Source organism: Marmota monax, unplaced genomic scaffold, assembly GCF_021218885.2.
Source record: "Marmota monax isolate L192 unplaced genomic scaffold, Marmota_monax_Labrador192_F-V1.1 WCK01_AAM20220418_F8-fsc00077, whole genome shotgun sequence".
In the NCBI taxonomy this organism is placed as follows: domain Eukaryota; kingdom Metazoa; phylum Chordata; class Mammalia; order Rodentia; family Sciuridae; genus Marmota; species Marmota monax.
The window spans coordinates 1,315,774-1,339,611 of NW_026694610.1; the positions used below are offsets into that span (position 1 = coordinate 1,315,774).

At 45.2% G+C, this 23,838-nt stretch overlaps 1 protein-coding gene across 2 annotated transcripts; it reads left to right on the plus strand.

Annotated features, from left to right (window-relative positions):
• Nucleotides 1-140: 140 nt before the first annotated feature.
• Gdnf (glial cell derived neurotrophic factor) lies at nt 141-23,276 on the plus strand. 2 transcript variants are annotated; one of them, XM_046422314.2, is made up of 3 exons: nt 141-270; nt 4,773-4,949; nt 21,989-23,276. In XM_046422314.2, the coding sequence occupies exons 2-3, from the start codon at nt 4,799-4,801 to the stop codon at nt 22,471-22,473; spliced, it is 636 nt and encodes a 211-aa protein (XP_046278270.1). In that variant the 5' UTR covers nt 141-270; nt 4,773-4,798; the 3' UTR covers nt 22,474-23,276. The 2 variants fall into 2 exon arrangements, with proteins under 2 accessions (XP_046278270.1, XP_046278271.1); XM_046422315.2 differs by having other exon boundaries at nt 4,773-4,871.
• Nucleotides 23,277-23,838: the final 562 nt, after the last annotated feature.

The following is a 23,838-nucleotide window of genomic DNA, read 5'->3' on the forward strand; positions in this document are numbered from 1 at the left end:
CAGACTTCGGCTTCTGGGGGTACAGGAGACCTACGGAGGAGGTGTCGGCAGCCCTCCCCCTTCTGGCGGCGGCGGCGGCGACTGGAGCCTTGGCCGCCGCCTCCTGCGTTCCCTCGCTGCCCCGCGCAACCCCAGGATTTCGAACTCTTGCCCCAGACCTGTTGGGCGGGGCTTCGCGCTCCTGCCCTCTGCCCGGATGGGTGTCCTGGCTGGGACTCGGGCCACCTGGAGTTAATGTCCACCTGGGGGTCTGCGGAGACCGGATCCGAGGTAAGTTGGGTGGGGGAAGTCTGGGTGGAGAGGGTGAATGCCGTCTGCGTCGCCAGCGGACACCGCTGGATGCAGAGTGTCTAGGACAAAAGGGCGCGTTTGGACCCCAGAGGGTGCAGTGAGAGTGGAAAGTAGACTAGAGGGAGGAGAGGCTCTGGGTGGACCGAGAAGAGAGAAGTTAAATGGTAGAGAGGCTGGCCTTGCGGAGGGGCAGGATGCCTTTTCCACGTGGGCAAAGATCTATGGAGCCCCTGATGCCCCTGGACCCCGAAATGCCTGGAAGGGGAAGTAAACCTCCCAACTTGCCAGGGTGCTCCTCTGACATGTCACGGAACCAAACCGGACTTGGGTCATCTTCGAACCCGCCGTCGCCAAAATGTCTTTTCCAGAAGTGCAGCTGCAGAGATATTACTGTTGCCCGGAATGTAACTTACGATTGAGCTTGTTTTGGTCTGTTCCTAGAGAAAGCTCAGGCCTCGGGAAAGACTGCTGCAAAGGTCCCGTAAACGTAAAAATAGAGGGCTCACCTCCTGAGGGGAGGTCTCCCAAAGCTACACTCCTCGCCTTTTTCAGGGCCCATTTGCTTGCACTTTCCTAATGCCCTCACTCGGCTGAGGTTAGGAGAGCGGCTCCTTGGACATTCCCGGCTTCAGGGCTCTATCTCGAGCAGACCCTGGGGCTCTTCAAGGTCTCCACTAGGCCACGAAGGTGATTATTTTAATGACCTTTTTTTCCTCCTGTGCTCTGTGCCTCCTTCCCGATAACACTACTTTGCACTACTTTTAACACTACTTTTCCCCCACTACTTTGCACCACCTGGGGTTTGACTCCGCAAAGGTTCGGTTTTCAGTCCCAACCAGTGAAAAGGAACCTTCGCCAGGGCTGGAATGGACTTTCACGGGTTCCCTCCAGGCTCCTGGCGCCTCGCTGATTTCCGCCCGTGGCAGAATCTGCCTGCAGAGCCTTTGCGCGCGCCCCGGGAGGGCTGTCCAGCCCGGAGCTCGCCACGTTTGTGCTCACTGGCGGGGGCAAACACACTCTCCTAGCCCCTGCTGTAGATATGTTCGAGTGCGATAGACTCTTCCCCCGCATTTTGAATACTTGAGTGTTTCAAGGAAAAGATGCAATTTCACCCCACGCGCGCGGACTACCTCCCACAAAGCTCTCAAAGTGGGATCCGCTGGGTTTCTTTCCTGCCCGGAGCAAGCCCCCACTGTTTCACGGCGCCTTCGTTTTGGCGGGGGAGGTGTCGTCTTTTAGACAAGTGCAGGAAGCCCACCGCGTCCTTTACCCCACTCCTGCAAGAGATTCGAGTGCTCTCGGAACCCTCACCCAGCTTGCTGGCTAAAAGAGCCCCACACTATTTTTCCTTCCCTTGTCTTGGGCCCGGCAGTTATGGGGGGTTAAGAGGAGAAGTCCTCCATGGGTTTAGGATACTAGACACAATGAAGAAAAGCTGTTGCTTTCAGTAATTTCTGTCACTAACCCCAAAAGAAAACCGCCGAGTTTGTAGCGAACCCCCTTTCCCGCTCCACCGCCTCCTTTTTCTTTTCCTGAGACCTGGATCTTGAAGGCAAAGCCCAAACAAACCTCCCAGCCTGCCAGCACAAGAAAGTGCGGGGGCACTGGCGGCGGGAGCGCTCACCCGCTGCAAAGCTGTCTCGGTGACGAGGCGAAGGGGCTGTCTAAAAGCAGGTTGCCAAGAAACCACCTGGGTGGAAGTGGGAAGACCGAAACTAGGGAGAGAGAATGGAGGGGTAGGAGACGGTGAAGCAGGGATGCCAGTAAGGACATCCACAGGTTCCCGGGCTGATTCGGTTTGGGAAGGTTTGTAGAGGGAGTGGTTGTTCGCCGATTTTTTACTTAAAATGACAACGCAGCCTCCCGGCCGCGTGGGCACTACGGGACTCGGGCGGTTTCTGGTGCCCCCTGGTGCCGGGAACTCAGAATCGACTAGCGGCCACTTGCATAGACACTCCTTCAGCATTCCTGGGCTTCCTCAAAGTCCCAGTCCAGGGAACTCACACAGTGCAGGCGTCCCTGGCGCGCCCTTTTTGCCCCACTGTCCGGGTGCATCAGTCCAGGACCCAGAGTTGGTCGAGCCTGGTAATCACAAGACAGTGTGGTGTGTCACCTGGCAGAGCCGACCTTGGCGTGGAGGTCAGGAGGCAGCCTGGTTCCCACACGTGGCAGAGTTAAGCTGGTCTCACGCATTGCAAAGGCCGATGATCGCGGAGGAAACACATGTGGCAGATGTAGATGTTCTGGAAGAGTGACAAAGAGACAAGAGGTGCCGCTGGGTGGGGCCCAAAGGGACTCTGAGAAGAACGTCCCGCCCTGTGCGCGGATTCCCCAGACCTCCCCGCCCCAATTCAGCCGCCCAGCAAATATGGGCTCCGACCGTAACTGGCCCCCGCGGCACTCAGAGAGAAAAACACACCAGGTCCTGTGAGAGGAGGAAGCTCTCTCCGGGCGCTTGCGGCACCCGCCCTAGGGCGGGAACTGGGAGCCTCCTCCAGCGAGGCGGAGAATATTCCGCTGTTTCTTTTGCTATCTTCGCCACACTTCTAACCCAGGATCTCCACATCCAATTTAAAAAGCCCTCCGCCAGCCAAGGGGGTGGGGGAGGAAAACCCTCTTAATGCGGAAGGGAAATCTGGTGCCTCTGAGGCTTCCTGCTGGCGGGCACCGCAATTTGGGATGGCGCATTAGCCCCGCGCCTCCCTGCACCTCTCGACCGCCAGCCATTTCTCACGCACCCGGGAGCTGGCAGAGGTTGGGAGATCTCCCAAAGCGCCTCTCTGAGCTCATTTTGCCTGGCCTGGTAGTTTTCCTGGGCCTGGGCTTTTACCGGGTTTGCCAGCCAGCCCACACAACAAGAAGTGCTGCAAGTCTGAGTTTTTAGTACCCCCCTCCCCCCCCTCTCCTGGAGCTCAACAGCTGCATGGAGAACAGACGCTCAAAGGATGGAAAATGCCTTCATCTCCGCAGCGGTGGGAGGTGGCGGCCGGAATTAAACTCTTCTCCGGGGGCCGGGGCTGGAGTTCTCGGGAGATTGGGACGCGGGCGGGTTCGGGAGCGGGGGTGTCCTGGAAGGGGCGGGCACACTAATACAAAGGAAGGATGATGAAGTTTTTTGCATTCACCTGTAAGATGTCTCTCCCATGAAAATAATTCAAGGAAGTTTTCCGAAGAATTCGTTTTATTGAGGAATGCACGGATAGGGAATGATCTACTGCACGAACCTCATAGTTTAAGAATTCTCTGCACTCAGTGGTCCCCTGGAGAGAACACCGGGATTAGGAAGGGAAGGGTAACACCTTACACTGAGTTGACTCGTCTCTCCGCACTTCTCTTTGGTTGGGCCTCAGCCCCGAGTTTACAATGCGTTTTTCTCACTGACCCTGGACCCTGTGGACCTCCTTTCTGGGAATATGAGGCCTGAAGAGTCAAAAGGAGTTCATTCGCTAGGAACGGACGCCCACCCCCATGCGATCTCATATTCTGGGCCTTCTGGTGCTGTCGCGTGGCCCAGAGAGCTAGCGACTCCTCTCCGATGGGTAGAGATTCTGGCCAGAATCTCGAAAAGCTGCAATAATAAAATAAGCAGTTTTCGCTTATACTACGGAGGATTTAAGGCAAATTCCTCTAAAACGTTTATTGAGCGCTTACTTTGTGCTCCGCAGAACCTTTTCACGTGTTATTTAATGTTCATAACCTTAAAAGGTGGAACGGGTATTTTAAGCCTAGTTGATTCTTTGGAAGTTAGGTAATTTAACCCAGATATTTTCATACAGGCCAAAAGTCTCCAAGTGCCTACTAACTTGTTCCTGCGACAATACATTTATTTAGGTAAATGGGCAGCGGGCGGGGTGAGCGCTTGCATCCAGCCAGCTCCCAATTACCTTAGAGGATGGTCACAAGCGCCCCCCACCCCCGCCGTGGAGGCAGATGGGGGGAGCTTGATTTTATTCCCAAAGGGAAAGGGTTGTTGCTTGCTTAGTTTAAGGGCTGGCTTCCAGTGAGAGCTGCCAGGCCAGGAGGAAAGGGCTCGAAGACTGAGGCCAAGGACACAGCGTGGGAGTTACCTAATTGCCCTCAGAGAATGGGGGCGGGGGGCTCCTATCCGCGCCCGCAGATAGCACAGGCCGGAAATCCCGTCTCTCTGTTTGGAGGTTTACGGGCGGGGACAGCGGCCCTGCTTGGAAAATCTGACCCCTGAAACCCGATGGCGGAGGAGAGGATCAGCTGTGTCCTGGACCCCGAGTGCAGCTGCACCCGGGACACATCTGGGAGAGGGACCCAGAGCGGCACTTGTAATGAGGACCCGGGACGCCCAGGGAAACGCACGCGTTCGGCGGTGCCGGAGGAGGGCGGTGACAAGTTTGGAGCGGGGCGCAAGGACAGGCGGGGATGCAGCGCCCGAGTAGCGCTGGGCCCTTGGCGCCCTAGCCTAACTTGCATTCTGTGGTTCTCTCCCGGCTGCCCGCCCACCCGCACAGGTGCAGCTGCCGGACGGGACTCTAAGATGAAGTTATGGGATGTCGTGGCTGTCTGCCTGGTGCTGCTCCACACCGCGTCCGCCTTCCCGCTGCCCGCCGGTAAGAGGCCTCCCGAGGCGCCCGCCGAAGACCGCTCCCTCGGCCGCCGCCGCGCGCCCTTCGCGCTGAGCAGTGACTGTAAGAACCGTTCCCTCCCCGCGGGGGGACCGCTAGCCGACCCCCTGGCACCCCTTCCTGCCGCACGCACGCACCCCAAGCCAACCACAGAGGCTATGTGACTCTTGACCCGTGAGCAAAGCCTGATGGGGTGCGTAGCTGTCTGCTGCTGCCCGTAAATTACACAATAATTACCCTCAGCACAGAGGGTATCCAGTGTTGTGTCTTCATCATTCTGATGAACAGATGAATATTTGTCCACCACCACCCCACCACCACCACGGAACGCACACAAATTGTCTCCTCTCTTCTCCTCTCCTCTCTTCTCTTCTCCTCTCCTCCCCTATGTGTACACACCCCCATTGATTTTTTTCCCATTCCGTAGCCCTTTTATCTGTGCCTGGCTGTCCTTAATCCTAAACTGCACCGGCAAAGGAGAGTTCAGGTTTTCACAAGACCAAGCCAGAGACAGAGAAAATACAGAGGAGACTGGATTTACAGAGCAAGCATCTGGGTAGTGTCAAAATCTGTTCAGAAAAGTTCCCGTTCTAAAAAGACAAGGGTAAATAGTGCAGGCTGGAACTAGGAGGGGAAACTGGAGTTCACACCACATATGCAGTGCTAGTTCTATAAGAAGAAAACAGGTCATTCTTACTAGAAAGTCAAGGATTTACCTCTCAAAAATTAACGTTCTAGAGGCAAGTCAATTAGCACGTGTCAACTGTGATTTGATATCATTTACCTTCCACTCTTCAGCAATTTATCTGTTGCATAAAATGAGGTATGCTAGATTACAAGCTATAGACATTGTTGGGGATGTGTGTAGATAGGAAGGTTGGCAATGGAAATTTTAACACAACTCCAAAATAAAGCAATAGTGAGTGTATGTAGCCAGGAGGTCACGATAGCTACTCCTCTTGCCCCTCAGAATTATCATTCTAGTTATTTTGTACCTGAAATATACTGTGGTCATACCCACACAACTGGTGGCCTTGGGCTAGGAAAAAACTCTCATGTGACATGCTTTTTTTTTTAATGCCTAATTACAGCCACAAAAACATCTTCTTGCACAAGTTCCAAGAAAGACTAAAAAAAGTGCATTTATTAAAAGTCAAATTAGGACTTCCAGAAGTGACTTAGGATTAGAGGAAGTGGCTGATTCCTTGAAATTCAAGTACCTATTTTGTGTTTCTGTCAGTTATATGCATAAACTTATCTCAGAATGCTTTCATTTCAATCACAAATTTAGTGTCTCCAATAAAAAGTAAATATAAAATGCCCTTCCTGCCATTGTCTTCAGAGCAGGAGACAATGAGAGCTGCAGATTAAACCCAGGGCCTCACACAGTGAAAGCAAGTGCTTTACCACAAAACTACATCCCCAACCCTACCTAGCATATTAAATTCTGGCTCCTGGTTCTGGCTGTGCTTTCAACTAACTCCATGATTTGGCATCTGATGAAGAGTTTACCACTGTACAATAGAGGGAAGGCTTTCCACTCCAAAATGCCAGTAGCTATGAGATTTGCCCCTAGTCTCCATGCTCCTGTCCTAATAGTCCTTTGGTAAGAGGCTGATTAAAAAAAAAAAAAAAAAAAAAAAAAAAAGATAGCAATCACATGGCGAACTAAAGACTATGCTAGACCTCACCTCAAGAGATTCTGACTTAATTGTTTTAGGGTGTGACAGGCATCTGGACTTTTTGATGTTCCCCAGGTGGGTCTAATGCACAGACAGGGTTTAGTCACTATAGCATGACAATACCCTAAGACAATCTGGGGCTCATATTAAGCACAACCAGCCACAGAGCAAGCAAATGAGCATTACTCCTACCAATCCTAGGCAGGAGAGCACGATGTGTGACTGAGGATTACTTCCTGTTTCCCAAACCAATGCTAAATCATCAATGGACAAGATTCTGACCTCTGTGTTCATATTCAAACCAGCAGAACACACCCATTTCTGTTTTCTGTATGAAACATCCAGAATTCTGTTTTTTCATAGTATAAACTAACCAAATAGAATTCATAACTGACTAACTTGCTTGCCCAAGTAAATGGTCCATGGCTGCCTCCTGTAGCAACTTCTAACTTGTATAAACTCAAGGACTTGTGATTTGCCTTTTGGGGATCCAGGACTTTTCTCTTTAGCTACCTTGTTCATTTGGTTTCCTTTCTGCCGGTATCATCACCAAAGGGAGATTAGAGCAGGAGTAAGGAATCTATAAGGCAACACTCACAAATGTCATAGCATGTAAAAGTATTGGAGCTGTTTCTGGTTCTGAGACCTAAAACAGTAAAGCAACTTGGCCACGGTGCCAGAGGTCCATGATGGCATGAGGCAGGACTGCTGAAGCTGGGGTCAGAGTTCCCCCCAAACCTTTGAAATGCACTTTATGAAAGGAGGGTTTTAGATGACTGAATCCTGAGTTTCTTAACATTATTTCATTGTATTTTTATTACATATCTCAATTCTAGATCTGTTTTACAACTGAAAGCTTAAAGTACATGTGGTTTTAAAACTTTGCAATCTAAACACACGAATTCATTTAGCAAATAGTTCCTGTGTGCCTGTGTGTGCCAAGTACTCTCTAGGTGCAAGGGGTACTTTGGAACACCTAGACACAAGTCCCTGCCCTTGTGGAACACACTTTCCAGTAAATGTACATGTGTGGGTCACACGAAACAAACATAAAGAAAGCTTGGGCTGGTTGAGTGAGCTTACTTTTTTATGCAACTGGAAACCAGCCAGAAGAGACATTGAGCATTACTTTGTTAAATTCTAATTACTGGCAATTCCTTGTAACACAATGGAATTGCATACCACCAATTTCATAGCAGGTCATGAAATCTCCTATAGAAACAGTCTTTTGAGTCAAGCTGTCAAGTTCTCACACTTGTAAACCATGATGCAAGTGAGCTATAATTCACAAGGTTACCAGCTGAAATCTCTGTCCTGGGTGACATCTCCCATAAACTACAGGAGATCACAGAGGGTTCGAAGAAAGAACACAAGTTAGCACATTCAACTCAGACTGAAGTTTGTATCCCAGCCTTGCTACTTAACCAGACTTAACATCTCTTAAACCTTGATCTCTTCATCTGTAAAGTTGGGCTAATATTAAACTTGCCTGGGTGTTAAATGGAGCTATTGCTTTGGAATGCTTGTGCTCCGTATCATAGTTGTTGTTTGCCACACTCCTGCTTCCAGTGGCCCCTCCCCAGGTACCTAATGAACTCTTTCTGTTACCACTTCTGCCAGGACATCACTCTAAAAGATGAAATTCCACGCAGTCCAACATAGTACAGACTATTTGGGGACTACTTCAGGTCCCTTAGTTGGTTGGTTTGTAGGTTGGTTGGCCAGCACATGGACAGGTCAGCCTTTCCTGAGATTCTGCCCTTGGGTCAGCTGTCCTTGGCCCTTCCCAGGTTTCACAGCTCCATCCCTTTCCCAGTTGCAGAGCGCATCTACTTCCCCCCAGACTCCCGTGCTCATGTGAGAGAGACCCTCCTGTCCCAAGGCCAGGCAGGGTAAGAGCCTCCTATGTAAGTGATAGGCAGGCTGTGAGTTGGAGGCTACCTATATTGAAAGGGAACATTTCAGATTTTTGGTTTTTGCTTTTTTGATACAAGGGATTGAACTCAGGGGCACTCAGCCACTGAGCCACATCCCCAGCCCTATTTTGTATTTTATTTACAGATAAGGTCTCACTGAGTTTCTTAGCACCTTGCTTTTGCTGAGGTTGGCTTTGAACTCACAATCCTCCTGCCTCAGCCTCCCGAGCTGCTGGGATTACAGGTGTGTTCCACCACACCCAGCAGCATTTCAGTTTTAATTGATCCCAACTGGACATGGAATTTAAAATGTTTCCTAAACCAAGGGAGAGGAAGAACTTCTAGTAAATGATCAGCCCACCACATAGCTGAGGAAGCTTCTGGTGCTGGATATGTCTTAATCTTTCAAATTCAATGTTGTAAGATGCCGAATTCTGAATACATAAACACCACTCATTGTTGCTTCCCATTGCTTTGGGACTGTGTGGGGGAACAAATGCTCTACTAATTACATAAGCTGGAAAGGGGCTCTGCCGCTTGGAAAGGGTCGCTAGAAAGAAACTGCACACCAGACTCTTAGGAGGCACTGATCCCTTATTGAGATCTGAGACCAGCACCTCCCTCTGGCCCCAGTTTGGAGACCTATTTTCAAATCATTGCTATTTAGAGAAATGCACTGAAGGCTCATTTTGAATTGGCCAGGCTTGGGACATTATGCTAGCCCAACAGCCTAAGCAAGATGCTCCAATGAGTCTGCTTTAGTTGACAAAAATGAAAGGTATCTGATCTTTTTCCCTCCTAATATTCTTCTGCTCTTATTTTAATTTAGCCCCCACAGCCTTCACTTGATGAAAATACTTATTCTTTAATTAATCACTTGAGCCCAATCAAGAAGCAATTATTAATACCTTTCATGTGCTGGGGGCTGGGCAGCATCAAAAAGGCAACATGGTGAACTCGAATAGCTCGTGATTGAGTTGTAAACTATAGATAGGCAGATGGGTGGACACTGTCAGTCAGACAGACAGATGTGTCTATCCTGAGGGGTTTACGATAGCCGAAGTCAAGAATTCCTAGGAATGAGATCACTGGGATTTGAAATCAAAAGCAGGAAAGAATGCATGGAAATTTGAAATCAAAAGCAGGGAAAATTTGAACAGGTACTTGAAAGATGGATATTGAGAGGAGAAAGGACAAGGGGACATTCCAGACTAAGGAGCAGAATGGGGAAATTTGTGACCATGATATGGGGAAGGTGTAGGTGTCAGCTACAAGGACCAGTGTCCAGGTACTGGGAGAGGTACTGAAAAGTTGTGGGAACTGTTAGGTATCTTGACAGGTGATTATATGGTGCTGTAAAATTCAGGAAAAGAAAGGGTTTGCTCTCTTTTCTCTGGCAGTGGAGAAAGAACCTCTGAGCAGAGATGTCTTGCAGTAAATGTTAAGTGGGGTATATCACACAGGCTCACAAGTGGGGTCTATAGCATAGGTCTATTTTTTGTTTTTCAGTATTGTTTTCTTTTTCAAAAGCTTCTAGGCATAGGCACAATTGAATCAATCCTCAAGTAAGTGAATAGCTGCAAGTGAAAACTCATTATGTTAGTGCCACAGCACCTCTTAAATATCCACATGGTTAAATCGGTTTTGAACAAATAGGTTTATATCTCATCCTAAATTGAGTAAGTTTGAGCTCGACTGAACAAAATTATCTCCATTTCACAGGTAAAGAAGTGAGGTCTAAAGAATTGTCCAAGGTCACAAATCTAGTAAGTGGTGAAGCCAGAGTTCAAGCCTCAGATGTCTAGTCCCAAAGGCAGTATATTTTGGATTAAAGCAGACTGTGCGTCCAGATTCATAGATTAAGAAAACACAGACATTTGACTTGCTGAAAATATATTCACTAACCCTAAAACACAGATTTCCCAAAAAAAAAAAAAAACTGATCAAGCTAGTACAAAGGAGAAGAAAGAATATTAAATTTCTTTTAGGTCCCTTTTTCCATATCCACTGGAACCAGAGTAGGCCTAGACCTGTATTATTAATAGCTACTTCAAAGTCCAGATCGGGAAGCTTTAAGAAAAGTAATTTGGATTTCTTTAAGAATTCCTGTAATACTGATGATTTTGCAATTAAGAAGGCTCCCTGACTCTCCATGACGAAGCAAAGTCTCAAGTGGCTGACAGGCAGGCAGACAGCCCTTGGGAGGCCTTGTGGCAAATACTGGTTCTCAGATCACTCCCATTCTGCCCAGGGGCAGGGGACATTAATGTGGAGACCATACGTGACCACACAAGCGCCAGAGCGATTGCCTGGTGGGGACAGGATTCAGTTTGCATAAACGGTATGTGTCACCATGAGAGCATAGTTACTGTGGCTAACTCGATAGAGGCAAAACCCACTCTTGTGTGACTTTAATAAGACAACTGAAGTGGAAAGCCATGGCTTTAAAATCATGGTCTTCAAACCTTTTTACCTGCAAACCTGACACTAAAGATATTAAAATCTACTGCACAGCTTTAAGTTGAAATCTAAAATTTTTTCATCAGAAGTTTACATAGTTGTGTAAATATCATTCCCAACCCCTTCAGGGATTGTGTATAGGCTTTAAATATCTTTTTGTCCCCACTATCCACCTACCAATTTCCCTTCTTCAATTCATAGCAAATTCTCAAACTAAGGAACCCAAGTAAATTGGCTTTTTGGTCAGAACATATCTGACTTCATTTTCAATTCAAGTACACCTGTTAATGCACACGCATCATAGCAGGCTCAACTTCCTAATTGTAAGATGAATAGGTGGACAGACCGATGACAAGCAGATAGGAGTGCCAAGCCAGGATGAAGGCAGAGCCAGCTGCATCAGTATTTCTTGGTTTATTCTTCTGGCCTGTCTGCTAGTAAGTGTCCCTAGAACAATGAACATCACACACCCTTCACTAAGATTGACCTCTATGTAGTATTTGCCTCATTTTTTTTTTTTTGGAATCACTTGAGAATTCATCGAAAACATCATAACATTCAATACTTCACATGTATCGCCTCAGAATAAGGACAATGTCTTACCTAAGCGCAATTCAGTTATCAGTCTCAGGAAGTTTAACACCAATATAACATTTATCTAATAGTGCACATTCAGATCTCTCAAATTGTGACAATAGTGTTCTCTATTTATTTTTTTTAAAACCCAGGATCTTAAATTGCATTTGATTGCCTGCCTCTTTGTTCTTCTTTAATCTGAAGTTATTCTCAAGCCTTTTTCTTCCCACAACATTGACATTTTTTAAAAATGTAGGCTTTCTTGCCAGCTGTTTCCTGGACAGTCCTTTACCTAGGATTCATCTAATTATTTCTACATGATTAGATTTCGGAATATCACTGGGATGCTATGTTCACAATGCTGTGGCCTCACATCAGAAGGCGCCTGATGTCGCTGGCTCCCAAGGAGCCTATATGCCTGAGTGTCTTTGTAGAGCACTGAGGGTGTTCATCCCTCATTCAGGAGCCCAGAGGAAAGTGAGATTTCCATGGTGAGAACCATGCCTCCTGCAGCAAGGCACAAGGAGAACTGGATAAGGGGATGCAGGGACAGAGAGCCAGCATCAGTAGCATTCTTGGGCCCAGTTTAAGGAAAGCACATGTAGAAGTTGAGGACATAGACACTGGTTCCCTTAAAACTACCCACAGGCATTGCAGGAAGACTTCACATATGCCCAGAGGGTCGCGCAGTACCTCAGTTTGAAATCAGAAAAATATCAGTCATGGGAATCAGTTGAATCTGTTGATGCTTATGTACTTTATTCTCAGACATTTCTAGGGACCCAGAAAAGGCAGTCCCAAGACTGGCCTGATCCTTCTGCCCACAGACCACCATGCCAGGGAATTCAGGTCCTGGATAGAGAGTCTCTCCACCATAGAATATGCAAGGCTAAAAAGAGACCCAGGTCTGGATCCCCTTTAGGAGAATCTTGCTTTGTCCAGATATGGTTGCTCTTTGTGCCAAACAATGATCACACTGTGATCTCCCTGGGGCGTACTCAACATGTGTTGCATGCTTTCCATGGCACTGAGCTCAGTTTTTCTTATATTGATCTTGACCTAAGGTGCAGGTGTGACTGTTCCTGTTTTGAGATAGAGAGATTGAGGCTTCCAGATGAAGCAGTTCAACCACCCTGAACCAGAGCAGGCTGAATCCTGTACTCACTTTTCACTACCCCCACAAAGTCACTTCCTGCCAGCTCAGAACATTCCAATGTGACTCTTTTGATGGCATCAAAAAGTCAGCAAGGAGAAAAAGCAGGCACGGGGGGCGTTTTGCAAAGGTAGTTGTCTCAGAATGATAACCATGTCTGATTGTGTGAAGTCCTTGAGATTCTAGTAAATTCATTTGCTTGGGATAGAAAGCCCCTCTATCAAACATATTCAAATGATAGAGAACATGTTTTTCATCCTCTTACTTTTCCAAAGGCCCTCAGCCTTCTTTTTATCCCTATCTTATTGTGCCCTGGGAATGGCAAAGGGAAACCGAGTATAGACTCGAAGGGTATCCTGTGGCCTTTCAAGCTGGGGGCAGTGCTGTGTGTGACAGGAAAAGCACATTTTCCATCAGGTTCCTTGAAGTCCCCTGCCACACACACATTCACCCGCCTCCGATAACACCACAAGGGATTATTTATCACGGTGGCTTTTGTGCATTTAATTTTACTGGGAAATTTCTCGCCCTTCCCTGTTAAGTTTTTTATAAGGGCAGTAGCAGAGCTCCTGGTGCGGGCTTGTTACTGTGGGGTGTTTATGGCTGGCTGTGGAGTGCTTTTAGCTCACACCAGGTGTTCATGGATTAGCTTACAAATGGACACCCTACTGGGTGTTTTCCTGATTTAAAAGTGGGAGAATGGACATCCCCCCACCAGCCATTCTGTATTACTGTAAAATCATTAGTATAACTATAATAAAAGTAAGGACCACATACACAGAAATTAGAACAATTGGGATATGAATAGTGAAGTTACTGTTAAGTGAGTTGGGTTTTTTTTTTTTTTGCTATTTATATTCATGAAGTAATTTCTTGTACCATTTCTTGCAAGTTCACTTAGTTGGGTTATAGGCCACAGTTCAAAATATAGTATAATAGTAAGTGTGTGCCATGTTGATTAAAGTTGGTGGAGATGGTAGATAAAAATGGAAATTTTGGTGGGCAAAGTGACTTTTAAAAATGTTACCCTGGTTCCATTTTCCTATAAGCTGAAGTGGTTTGCATTCTAGTTCTTCTTTTCCTTCTGCCTTGAGAGAATCCAGAAATGCTTTTTTAAAACAACAAAACACTGGTGTTTTTACAATGCAAATAGTTTTCAAATAAACCGATGTCATGCCTTACTGTCAACAAACCACTGGTCATGGAGAGAATGTACTGGTGGCTCAGGAAAAGGTCACAGTGACTTTGTAAATTGCCTGAATTGGAAAATAGACGCTGTGAACCCCTCTTGAATTAACCCAAAAGTTGCCTATGGCCAGGACAGTCTATCTAACGGTAGATTAATTGTGGTGGTCATGCATGGTGTGAGATGCATTAGCATTCAAGGCCTAGTGAAGTAGAGGCCTTTTTGTTTGTTTAAGTAGTTCAACTATGTGATAAAATCATCACTTTTTAATAGTAATAGACAACAAAACTTTGCAAGTGTTTTTCAGGGAATTGGAACATTCTCATGGATTCATGCTGCACATTTCAGAGGTCCCTGAAGGTCAAATAAGAACAAGGTTGGCAGCCCATAGATGGCCTCCTAGGACAAGCTGTGGGCTCTTACCCTCTATGTTATGTCATTGCAGTAGGTGATTCTTGCCTGGTAGTTGTGATTTGGGAGTAAACTAAACACAGTTTTTGCAGCAAAACCAAAAATGAGTAAAATTGAGATTTTAAGAAAAGGGTGAGGTTAGTGTTTGACTTTGGATGATGGAGACTGAAGGAATTGTGGCATGTGAGTGTAATCATGTCCTCTGAGAGGATATTGGATCCAACTCTGCTTCTGAAGATGGAAACTGAGGTTTAAGAATTATTCATGGGGCTGGGGTTGTGGCTCAGTGGTAGAGCAGTTGCCTAGCACTGGGTCTGATCCTCAGCACCAAATAAAAATAAATTTAAAAAAGAAAGGTATCATGTCCATATACAATTTAAAAAAAAATTAAAGAATTATTCATACTGTAATCTGGGTATTTTCAGATGCAAGTTTGGGGTCCTTTCTACACAAATTAATAGGACGGGACATGATTTTATGATTTGAGAAAGGATTTGCAATGATTATTTCAAATATAGCTGATTGAGCCTACAAGTAAACTGAACAGGTTAGTATGCTAGATCCCTAAAATATCTCCTGTGGGGGCTTCATGGGACCCTTGATGGTGGTGGCTAGAGTGGAATAGAAACCAATGTCTAACATGCTTTGCAGCCAGAGTTTGGACTGCCCACATCTTAGGGGTTTAGAGCAAGGAAAGGCCCCAGAGGAGGTCAAGTTGACCTCAGAAGGGTTAAGTGACTAGTCTAAGACCTCAGAAGGGTTAAGTGACTAGTCTAAGGTCACGCGGCTGGTCAGGGACTGACCCAGGCCTGGAATCCGGGGGTTCTATCTTCTCCAACTCTGCAGCAAGAGCCTCCTTATTTGGTGCCAGACTGAGCACGAGGAGCTTCCGGAGATGGGCCTGTCTGTCTGAATCTGCCCGGCTGCTGGCTGCTGGTGTTCCGGTTTTGACTGGGAAATGGCCAGATGGGCCTTAGAGTGATATGCAGGAACCAGGATGTGGGAGAGATGCCCCTGAATGGCATGGCTTTTTCTTTTTTGGAGACTATTAGCTGTATTCTGTGGCCCATGGCGAACCAACTTTGGGATCTACCGAATGTACCCAAGTTCATTACTGAATTTTTCAACAAAACTTGTATTTCTCACTTCCTGTTCTGAATTGGGTAAATAGGTGAGGTGAAATCAAAATACCTTGTCTCAAAGTAACTGACCCTTCGCCACAGGACTCAAAAAGCTACACAGCAATAGAATTTTTACTTAAAAACAAAAAGGCCTTCTGGGGCACTAAAACTAGCTTGAGCTAGTCCCCATTTGGTAGCCACGTGCCCCTGGGCAAGTATTGTTTTTCTCTGAGCCTCAGCTTCTGGTTCTGTAAAAAGATAAAGTTTACTCCTCCCTCAGTCTTTCCGAGCTGTTTGTAGGTTTAGACTTAGGGCTAATATTTTTAAGTGCTTCATGAAACCTATTAATTATTTTAGATATTGATGAAGTTTTGTAATGTACTTTTAAAAGTAATACCCAACCATGCCATTCTTATAATAATATTTGAAAATTAGTGAAAGAAAATTTTTGTATTTTATCAAAAGATAAAAATTGATTTCTACAAAGAGCAATAGTCATTCTCGAGAAGTTATATAAATCCTTGGCTGATCTTTTCTTTTCCTATAAATATAAATGAATGTGCATGTGTCTTTGTGTAAACATCTGTAAGTATATATGTATGTGTACCTGTGTGTGTATATATGTGTGTGTGTGTAGATTGAGAAAGGGATCCTATTTTTCAGATACTTGGCCTACATGGCAATTTGTACTTTACCTGTAATACAGGTAGGCAAAGAATATCAGATTAAATATCTCCCACCCCCAGGAAGTTTCCATCTTCCTCCTGTCTTGGGAGGCTCTGCATGTCGGAATGGACCCTCCAGCACTTGGACAGCCCCAGGTACATCATTCTGTGGCCTCTTACCCAAAGTATAGTCCCATCCCAGAACTGGGCTCTGCCCTGAGTGAGGGCATCCAGGCACTTACTCTAGACATACCTGTCACCTGTGTGGCCTGGCTAAACCTCAGCGTGTCAGCCCTTTCTGGATGCAGAAGCCAGATGCTCTATAGTGGGGTAGAGAGGAGGTCCTCTCCCCAGAGGACGAGACATCTGTGCCTTTTCCAGCATCCTGCATCCAGCCAAAACTGACTTGGCAAATCTCAAACCTAGCCTGGAAGATCTCCCAACCCTCCTCCCACTTGGGTAGAGGCACTATGAGACCTGGATCAGCTCCCCGCTCTTTCCTGGACTCCTCACAGCCTCAGAGGCTTTCCCCTCCATCCTCAGAGTCCATTCCATGCTGATGAGGAGGCACATCCTCATGCTTTGTGGACAACCTTGTGCGCTTCTCTCTCAGACCCACAGGTTGTGTACCAAGGCTGAAGGCCAGCTTGGATTCTCAGCCTAGCCAGGATAAGAAGGACAGCCCAGCCATAAATATAAAAATGATCTTCTCATTAAAGTATGGTTAACCTAAACTGTTGTTAAGAGAAATCTGACATTTTAGGAGAATCCTTTGACCACCAATGCCAGCTTAATCAAGATAATGTTTTGAATTATGTCATTTTTAGTTTAGATCTTGTAGGAAGTACTTGGAGCCCTCACCACTGTTTCTATAAAATCTCAATTAACTTTACAAAACAGTCACTATTCCAGTCCTTTGTTCCTAATGTGACATTACTACTTTATTTTCCCCATAATGAAGAAAGGCAAAGTCTCTGCAATGAGGTTTATTCCCAGAGTGGTGTCCCAGTTGGGTTTCATTTGTTTGAATAGCACTGTTTATATAAAGGACACATCAAAGTTAAAATATTTCGAATAGAATAATGCCAAAATATTTGGTTGCAATCTGAAGGATGACTTAAGTTCATTTTAGCGTTTCGATTTTTCAAAAACTTCAGCTTTGAGATGGACATGTTTTCTAAGATCTATCCTCCAGGTGTGTCTGGGAAATGAGCAAACATTTGATCCACCTGTTTGTTTTAAGGATGCTCTTCTCTTGTGGTTTGCAAGTATTTTATGAACAAAGTTAATCCCAGTGAGAGCTGTTTGTGAATTTGACACTCTGCCACACCCTTTGTTGGATGAAGAAGAAAGTGATAGGCCTTAAACTTTAACTTAGAAAACTGATCCAAACCCCAAACCCTTGTTTTCTCCCTCAGTTCAGTGAATTCCTGGAAGATTGAGGCAACTGTGGGCTTTTCGGTTCATTATGGGGAGTTACTTGCCTGGGCTGGGCTGAAGGCTTCTGTGGGATTCTTAAGAACAGGCTCAGTGAGGACTGCCCAGCATCCTCTCCAGAGGTATATGCCACCTAGTGTCCTCAAGTGCCCAGCATTGACAAATTGAGGTTCTCCCTTTGAATGAATTCAATGGCATCAAAAGGCCTGAAATTAGGACTTTAGTTGGAGGAGACAGGACTATTTGCTGTGTGATTTGGAAAATACAATGTCGCCCATTCCTGGTTTTCCGAATTCATATTGATGTAAAATTTTCTGTATAAATATTTTTGTTCTATTTTTCAAGAATATACAGGGGGCAAAAACTCCTTCAACTCCATAAGCCTTACCTGCAGGCTGAACTTGGAGCTTAAATAATGTCTCTACATTAGCAACAAGGTTAGGAGGGAGATTTCCCATCAAAGGGAGGAGTTCTCAGTAGCTACAACCTTCAGTTTAACAAGTAGAATATTTATCCTCATGCCTCCCAGGTGACAGGAAGCACATCCACCACCACCCCCATTTTTTTTTAACTTTACTTCTTAGAGCAGTTTGAAGTTTATTGAAACTTGAGAGGAAAGTACAGAGATTTCCCATACACCTCCTGCTCCCACACAGGCACAGCCTCCCCTGTGACGATGATCCACACCTGAGCAATACATCTGCTACAGTCCATGAGCCTATGTTGACATGACAATCCATAGTTTACATGAGGTTCACTCTTGGTGTTGTACACGGTATGGCTTTGGACAAATTTATTTTGGTTTATACTCCCCACCCCTTGGAAGGCTTTTAACTCAGGGTTAGTGATCTCTTACCACACCATCTACAATCTTAAGTAGTTTGTGCATTCACATTCTACACATGGGGAAGCCAAGTGGAATTGAAAATACGCAAAAGGGCACTGAACTTTCTCATATAGTGTAAATATATTCCAAATATTGTAGTATATGTCCCACATGATATTTGGAACTACTTCTATTAAAATTATATTCACTATTTACCTGAAATTCAAATTTAACTTGGTATTCTGTATTTTATCTTATAAACAAAGCCAGGCAATTACAGTGTCTGGAAAAATTTTTAAGAAGATTGAAAATATTAGAACATTTTTATAACTAACCATATGAAATTATATAACATCAATGTTTGAGTCTTGAGTGACTTGAAATTTTATTACTTGAATGTTTTGCCATTAGCTTAAGTTGAAATTTTAGTAATATTTTATCCTCATTTCTGATTAATCTTCAGTTGATTGTTAATCGATCATAGCGCTCAATATTCCCAGGTTCCTAAGTTAATGATCTATTCAGGAATTCTTGACTAGAGCCTGGACCTCATGGTGTGAGTTCTTTGCAAAACATAGTCTTTTTTTTTTTTTTCAATTTAAAGACTCCTTTGTATTTTGATTGATCACCTTCCTTTTAGAAGTTTGATTTTCCATACAAGCATTTTTTTTTTACTATCACAAGCAAATATTTATTTTTACAAATACATACAGGCACACATATTTATTTTCTCTTTTATAGCTTATTATTGAAAGAAACCAAAAACAGCATAAGCAGCTTATTTTTAAAGATAGTTTTTTAAAAATCAAGTTTAAAGATTTTTTGTTGTTGTTTTTATTGTTGCTGTTTTTAAGAAAACTTCCTAAAGGAAGACCAGTTAGGAAATGAGGAATTGGGAATGCTCCCCTACTCTGGCAGGCCCCTTGAGAAAGGACTCCCAGGAGTCCTTTTGAAGCCCCAGGATGAGGTGGGCATGTGCAGCTGAACTTTAGGGTTGCAGGGGGTTTGGTGAGGAAGGTGGGTTTGCAGATGGTCCTTTACTCTCGGATGGGAGACAACTGTGCCATGCAGGACATCCCAGGTTTCCCAAGTGATATGGGCTATTTATTTTGGAGCCTTTCATTTCATAAAGATACAGTATTCAGTGGAATTCCCCTTGAAAAACTAAGAACTCTTCCCCCCACCCCAAGAAAGTGATTGATTCATTAAACAAACAGTTATCAGGGCCTCTGGGGACCAGATGGTGTTGCTAGCCCTTGTTTGTGATCCATCGGTAAAGAAGCCTGCCTCTTGGAGTTGGCCTGCTATCAGAGAAGACAATGAATAACACACCTGAGACCCTCAGTTGGATAATGTGTTGGAACACAAGGATTATTATGGTGGGGCTGGAGGGGGACAGGGCACAGGGACTAGGGGTTCCAGAGGGACTGCTTTTAAGCCAGGAATTCAGGGTGGGACTTGTTGAGTCATAACATTTGAGCAAAAACATGAAGGAGACGTGGGTGTAGCATAGAGGAATAAGTAGTTCTAGTGGCCCAGGTAGAGAGGAAACAGCCTGCAAAAGACCTAAGTGCCCCTTTGTGTTTGAGCTGTGGTTCTCAGTCCGGATGATTTAGAACCCAGGGGAACATTTGACCACATCTAGAGACGCTTTAGTGTGTTGTGAGCATGATGGGGTAGGGGTTGGGGGATGCTCCTAGAGTCTCCTGAGTAGAGGCCAGGGATGCACCTTGACATCCTACAAGGCAGAGGACAGCCTCCCGTGACAGAGAGTGATCCAGTCCAAAATGTCAGCAGTGCCAAGATTGAAAAGCCCCGTGCTGGAAGCTCAGCCAGGAACCAAGGTAGCCAGAGGGAAAGGGGTAAGCAGAGAAGTTGAAACGAGGCCAGAGATAGCAAAGGCTGGGGGCAGAGGAGGTGGCCAGGTCAGGTAAGCTTTGAAGCCAGTGAGGACCTGGGCTTTTACTCCAGGAGAAATAGGGAGTGTGGAGAGTTCTGAAAGGAGGAAGGAGATGATCTGAATGGACCTTTTTAGAGTATCCCCCTGGGTGCAAAATAGATAGAAAGGGGGATGTGGGTAGGGTGGATGGGGGACAAGAGTTCAGAAGCCACTGTGGCTTCAGCCAGGGTGGAAACAGTTTTGTGCCCTCAGTGCATCTGCTAAGTTTCAGGTATCAAGCAACAACATCTTCACAGATTCCAATCCCTAATCTTTTCATTATTATGTATCAAATATGTGTATCTTGCTAAGGTGCCTTAACCACACACACATATATATGGCTAAGGCACCTTAGCTAGATTTTATTTTACACAGTAGGATACTTGCTGCTTTAATAATTAAATAGGTTAGTTTTATTTCATTTATTTATTCTTTTGAGCTGGCGCGGTCTCACTTTTAATTTTAAATGGCTGAGTTATGGATCCAACTCGTGTGTAGTGACCTCAAACTTTAATAGGCATTATGTGCAGAAATACCCCAGTTCCATACTGGGGGTGACACACAATACTCAGAACAGTTCTTATATTTGGTCTTTATAAATGTTTAAGATTGCCTAAGTATGTCATTCTGAGCCATTTCATTCCACCAGAAGATAGCTTAGGCTTATGATAGAATAATTTGAAGTAGGAAAGGCACAATGTAATCTTTCTGTGTTTTAACATAATCTTGGCAAAAAAAAAAAAACCTCTCTTACTAACACCTTTCTTGAGGTGTATTTTACTAAGCCACTTATAACCCTAAACATTACAAGTTGCCTGAAAATGGGATATAGAGACCATAAAAGGCCTTGTACCTAATGAACAGGAGTTTGATTTGCTTTTATTTTAGAATGTATTGCATTGCTCCAGTACTTACTTTTCTTTTATTCAGTTGGCCAAAACAAATACTGAAATATTCAGATAACAAGAGTTTGCAAATTCAGACTTTCACCAGAGGTCCCAGACACCTTAGTGCCCTCTCACCTTCCCCATGGGATCTCCCTAAAGGGCATAGCTATTGTCCTCCTTGCAGCCAGAAGGTGAGAGCCCTGGGACAGCCTGCAGCAGAGATGTGGCCTCATCCCTGGGAATGGGGCTGTGCCCATCCCCAAACAGCCTCTGGTCTCCTTTATTGCTGTGATGCATTTACATCATTGTACTTTTTTTTTTTTTAATAAAAGTCATGCCATCCAAAGGAAGAGCAAACCAATCTCTTTGTTAGTAAAATATAAGTTGTTTTTCTATTCTTTAATCTTTTTTTAAAGGAAGTTCTAAAATAGAATTGAGTCCCAGTTCTGTGTTCTGTCAGAATGGCTCTTGTCCCACTCATACACGGAGGGTCAGGGACAAGCACTCAGTATTCCACATCCAAGTAACAGAGTTGGAAGCTATAACTTGTTATCATCAAAGTCGGTGTTTCTCAAAGTTTGGTCCATGGATCGTGGACATTAGAATTCCTCTGATCTCTTCTTATCAAAAAGCCAATTTATTTTGGCTCCTTAGTTTGAAAGGTTGCCATGAATTGAAGAAATAAAATTTACAGGTACAAGATTTGGACAAAAATATCTCTAAAACCTATACACAAGTCCCAAAGGGGTTGGAAATGACATCCGATATAACTGTTTAACTTTATGATGGCCTGTGATGATCATAGTTGTCTTATGTGACATTTTCTGTTTTATTGTTGAACAGCCAATATGCCAGAGGACTATCCTGATCAGTTTGATGATGTCATGGATTTTATTCAAGCCACCATTAAAAGACTGAAAAGGTCACCAGATAAACAAATGGCAGTGCTTCCTAGACGAGAGCGGAATCGACAGGCTGCAGCCGCCAACCCCGAGAATTCCAGAGGCAAAGGTCGGAGAGGCCAGAGGGGCAAAAATCGGGGTTGTGTCTTAACCGCCATACATTTAAATGTCACTGACTTGGGTCTGGGCTATGAAACCAAGGAGGAACTGATTTTTCGGTACTGCAGTGGTTCGTGCGATGCAGCTGAGACAATGTATGACAAAATACTCAAAAACTTATCCAGAAATAGAAGGCTCGCGAGTGACAAGGTAGGGCAGGCGTGTTGCAGACCCATCGCCTTCGATGACGACCTGTCATTTTTAGATGATAACCTGGTTTACCATATTCTAAGAAAGCATTCCGCTAAAAGGTGTGGATGTATCTGACTCCGGCTCCAGAGACTGCTGTGTATTGCATTCCTGCTACAGTGCAAAGAAAGGGACCAAGGTTCCCAGGAAATGTTTGCCCAGAGCGGAAGATGAGGACCAAGGAAAAGGAGGCGGAGGTGGAAGTGGAGAAGGAGGAGGAGGAGGAAGGCAGCCATCCATCGTGGGAGCCTGGTAGAGAGAGGTCCAGCTACAGAAAACTGGATAGGAGAGAGAAGACAGCCATCTGGGTTCTCCAGATGTTCAGGGCTGGTGTCCCTGGTTGGCTGTTGTCATCGCGTCATCTGATACAGTCCACCATCACCCATCATGGTGGCAGTTGCGGATGCACTCGAAGAACCAAACCAGTGTATCTCCTGTGGTTTGTTTTCACATGTCTGAAGACACCAGGGAAATGATAATCCTGGTGTCACTCCTTGTCATTACGTTTTACTGCTGAAAGTAAGAAAGGTTTATTTTTCTGTCACTCAATGGAGTCATACCCTGGAGAGTGGGGAGGAAAAAAAAAAAAAGCAGAGACACAAAAGATCATAATCTTTGAATTGGAAAGCTGAGGCCTGAGGTTTACTCCAACCAGCCTTTGGGGGAACAGCTGGTGATTGATTCTGAACATGGTGTGCAGGGTGGGAAGAAGTTGGCTAGGAACCAAAAACGCTGTCCTCGAGATTAAAAACCAACCTGAAGGTATTTCCTTTATGTCCTTGGAAACAGGAAGCAAGTTGTGGTTTTCGGCAGCATTCTTGTAGGAGAGCAAGCGGGCAAGGCCCCCAGCTGCCCCAGGACAGGTAGACACCCCCACCCCCACCCCCACCCCCACCCCGGGGCCTGTCGGTTTACAGAGAGACGGATGTTACATACCCAGCTCCGTTTATGCGTGGTCACCAGTGACCAGAGAAGCTACTCGATGCAATGCATCTGTTTCAGATACAGAAATATAGAGAAGATATTTATTGAGATTTAAGTTATTGTTATTTATTACAGTTCACTAATGAGTTTCTCTCTATTTTCCCCCCTTATTTATTAAAGTTTCTTTTCAAAGGTGCCAAAGTATATGTGCTCGAAAAATGCAAAGAGGGGTGACAAAAGGAAATTTCAATTGGGAACAAGGGTCCATACTTTTCAAAGTAATAATTTTTTTTTTTTTGGCTAGGCAAAAATCACTTACTTTACCTTTTTAAGAAAAATCCCTCTTTAGTTTCTCCATATGTCGGCATTTTTCCCTATTTTAATTTATGGATTCTTTGGGATCTCAGAAGGAGCGTCTCTAGCCGGTCTCCTTTCCAGGAGCGTGTGCAGAGGCCGTGGGCAGTTGTCTCCTGCCCTTCACCCCTCCATCACAGTCATACTGAAGCTCTTCTTCCCCTC

Excerpts from the sequence above, each read along its gene's own strand:
- Gdnf (XM_046422314.2), top strand. The coding sequence starts at position 4,799 with ATGAAGTTATGGGATGTCGTGGCTGTCTGCCTGGTGCTGCTCCACACC. Across the intron at positions 4,950-21,988 it reads CTTCGCGCTGAGCAGTGACT|CCAATATGCCAGAGGACTAT; the intron begins GTAAGAACCGTT and ends ATTGTTGAACAG.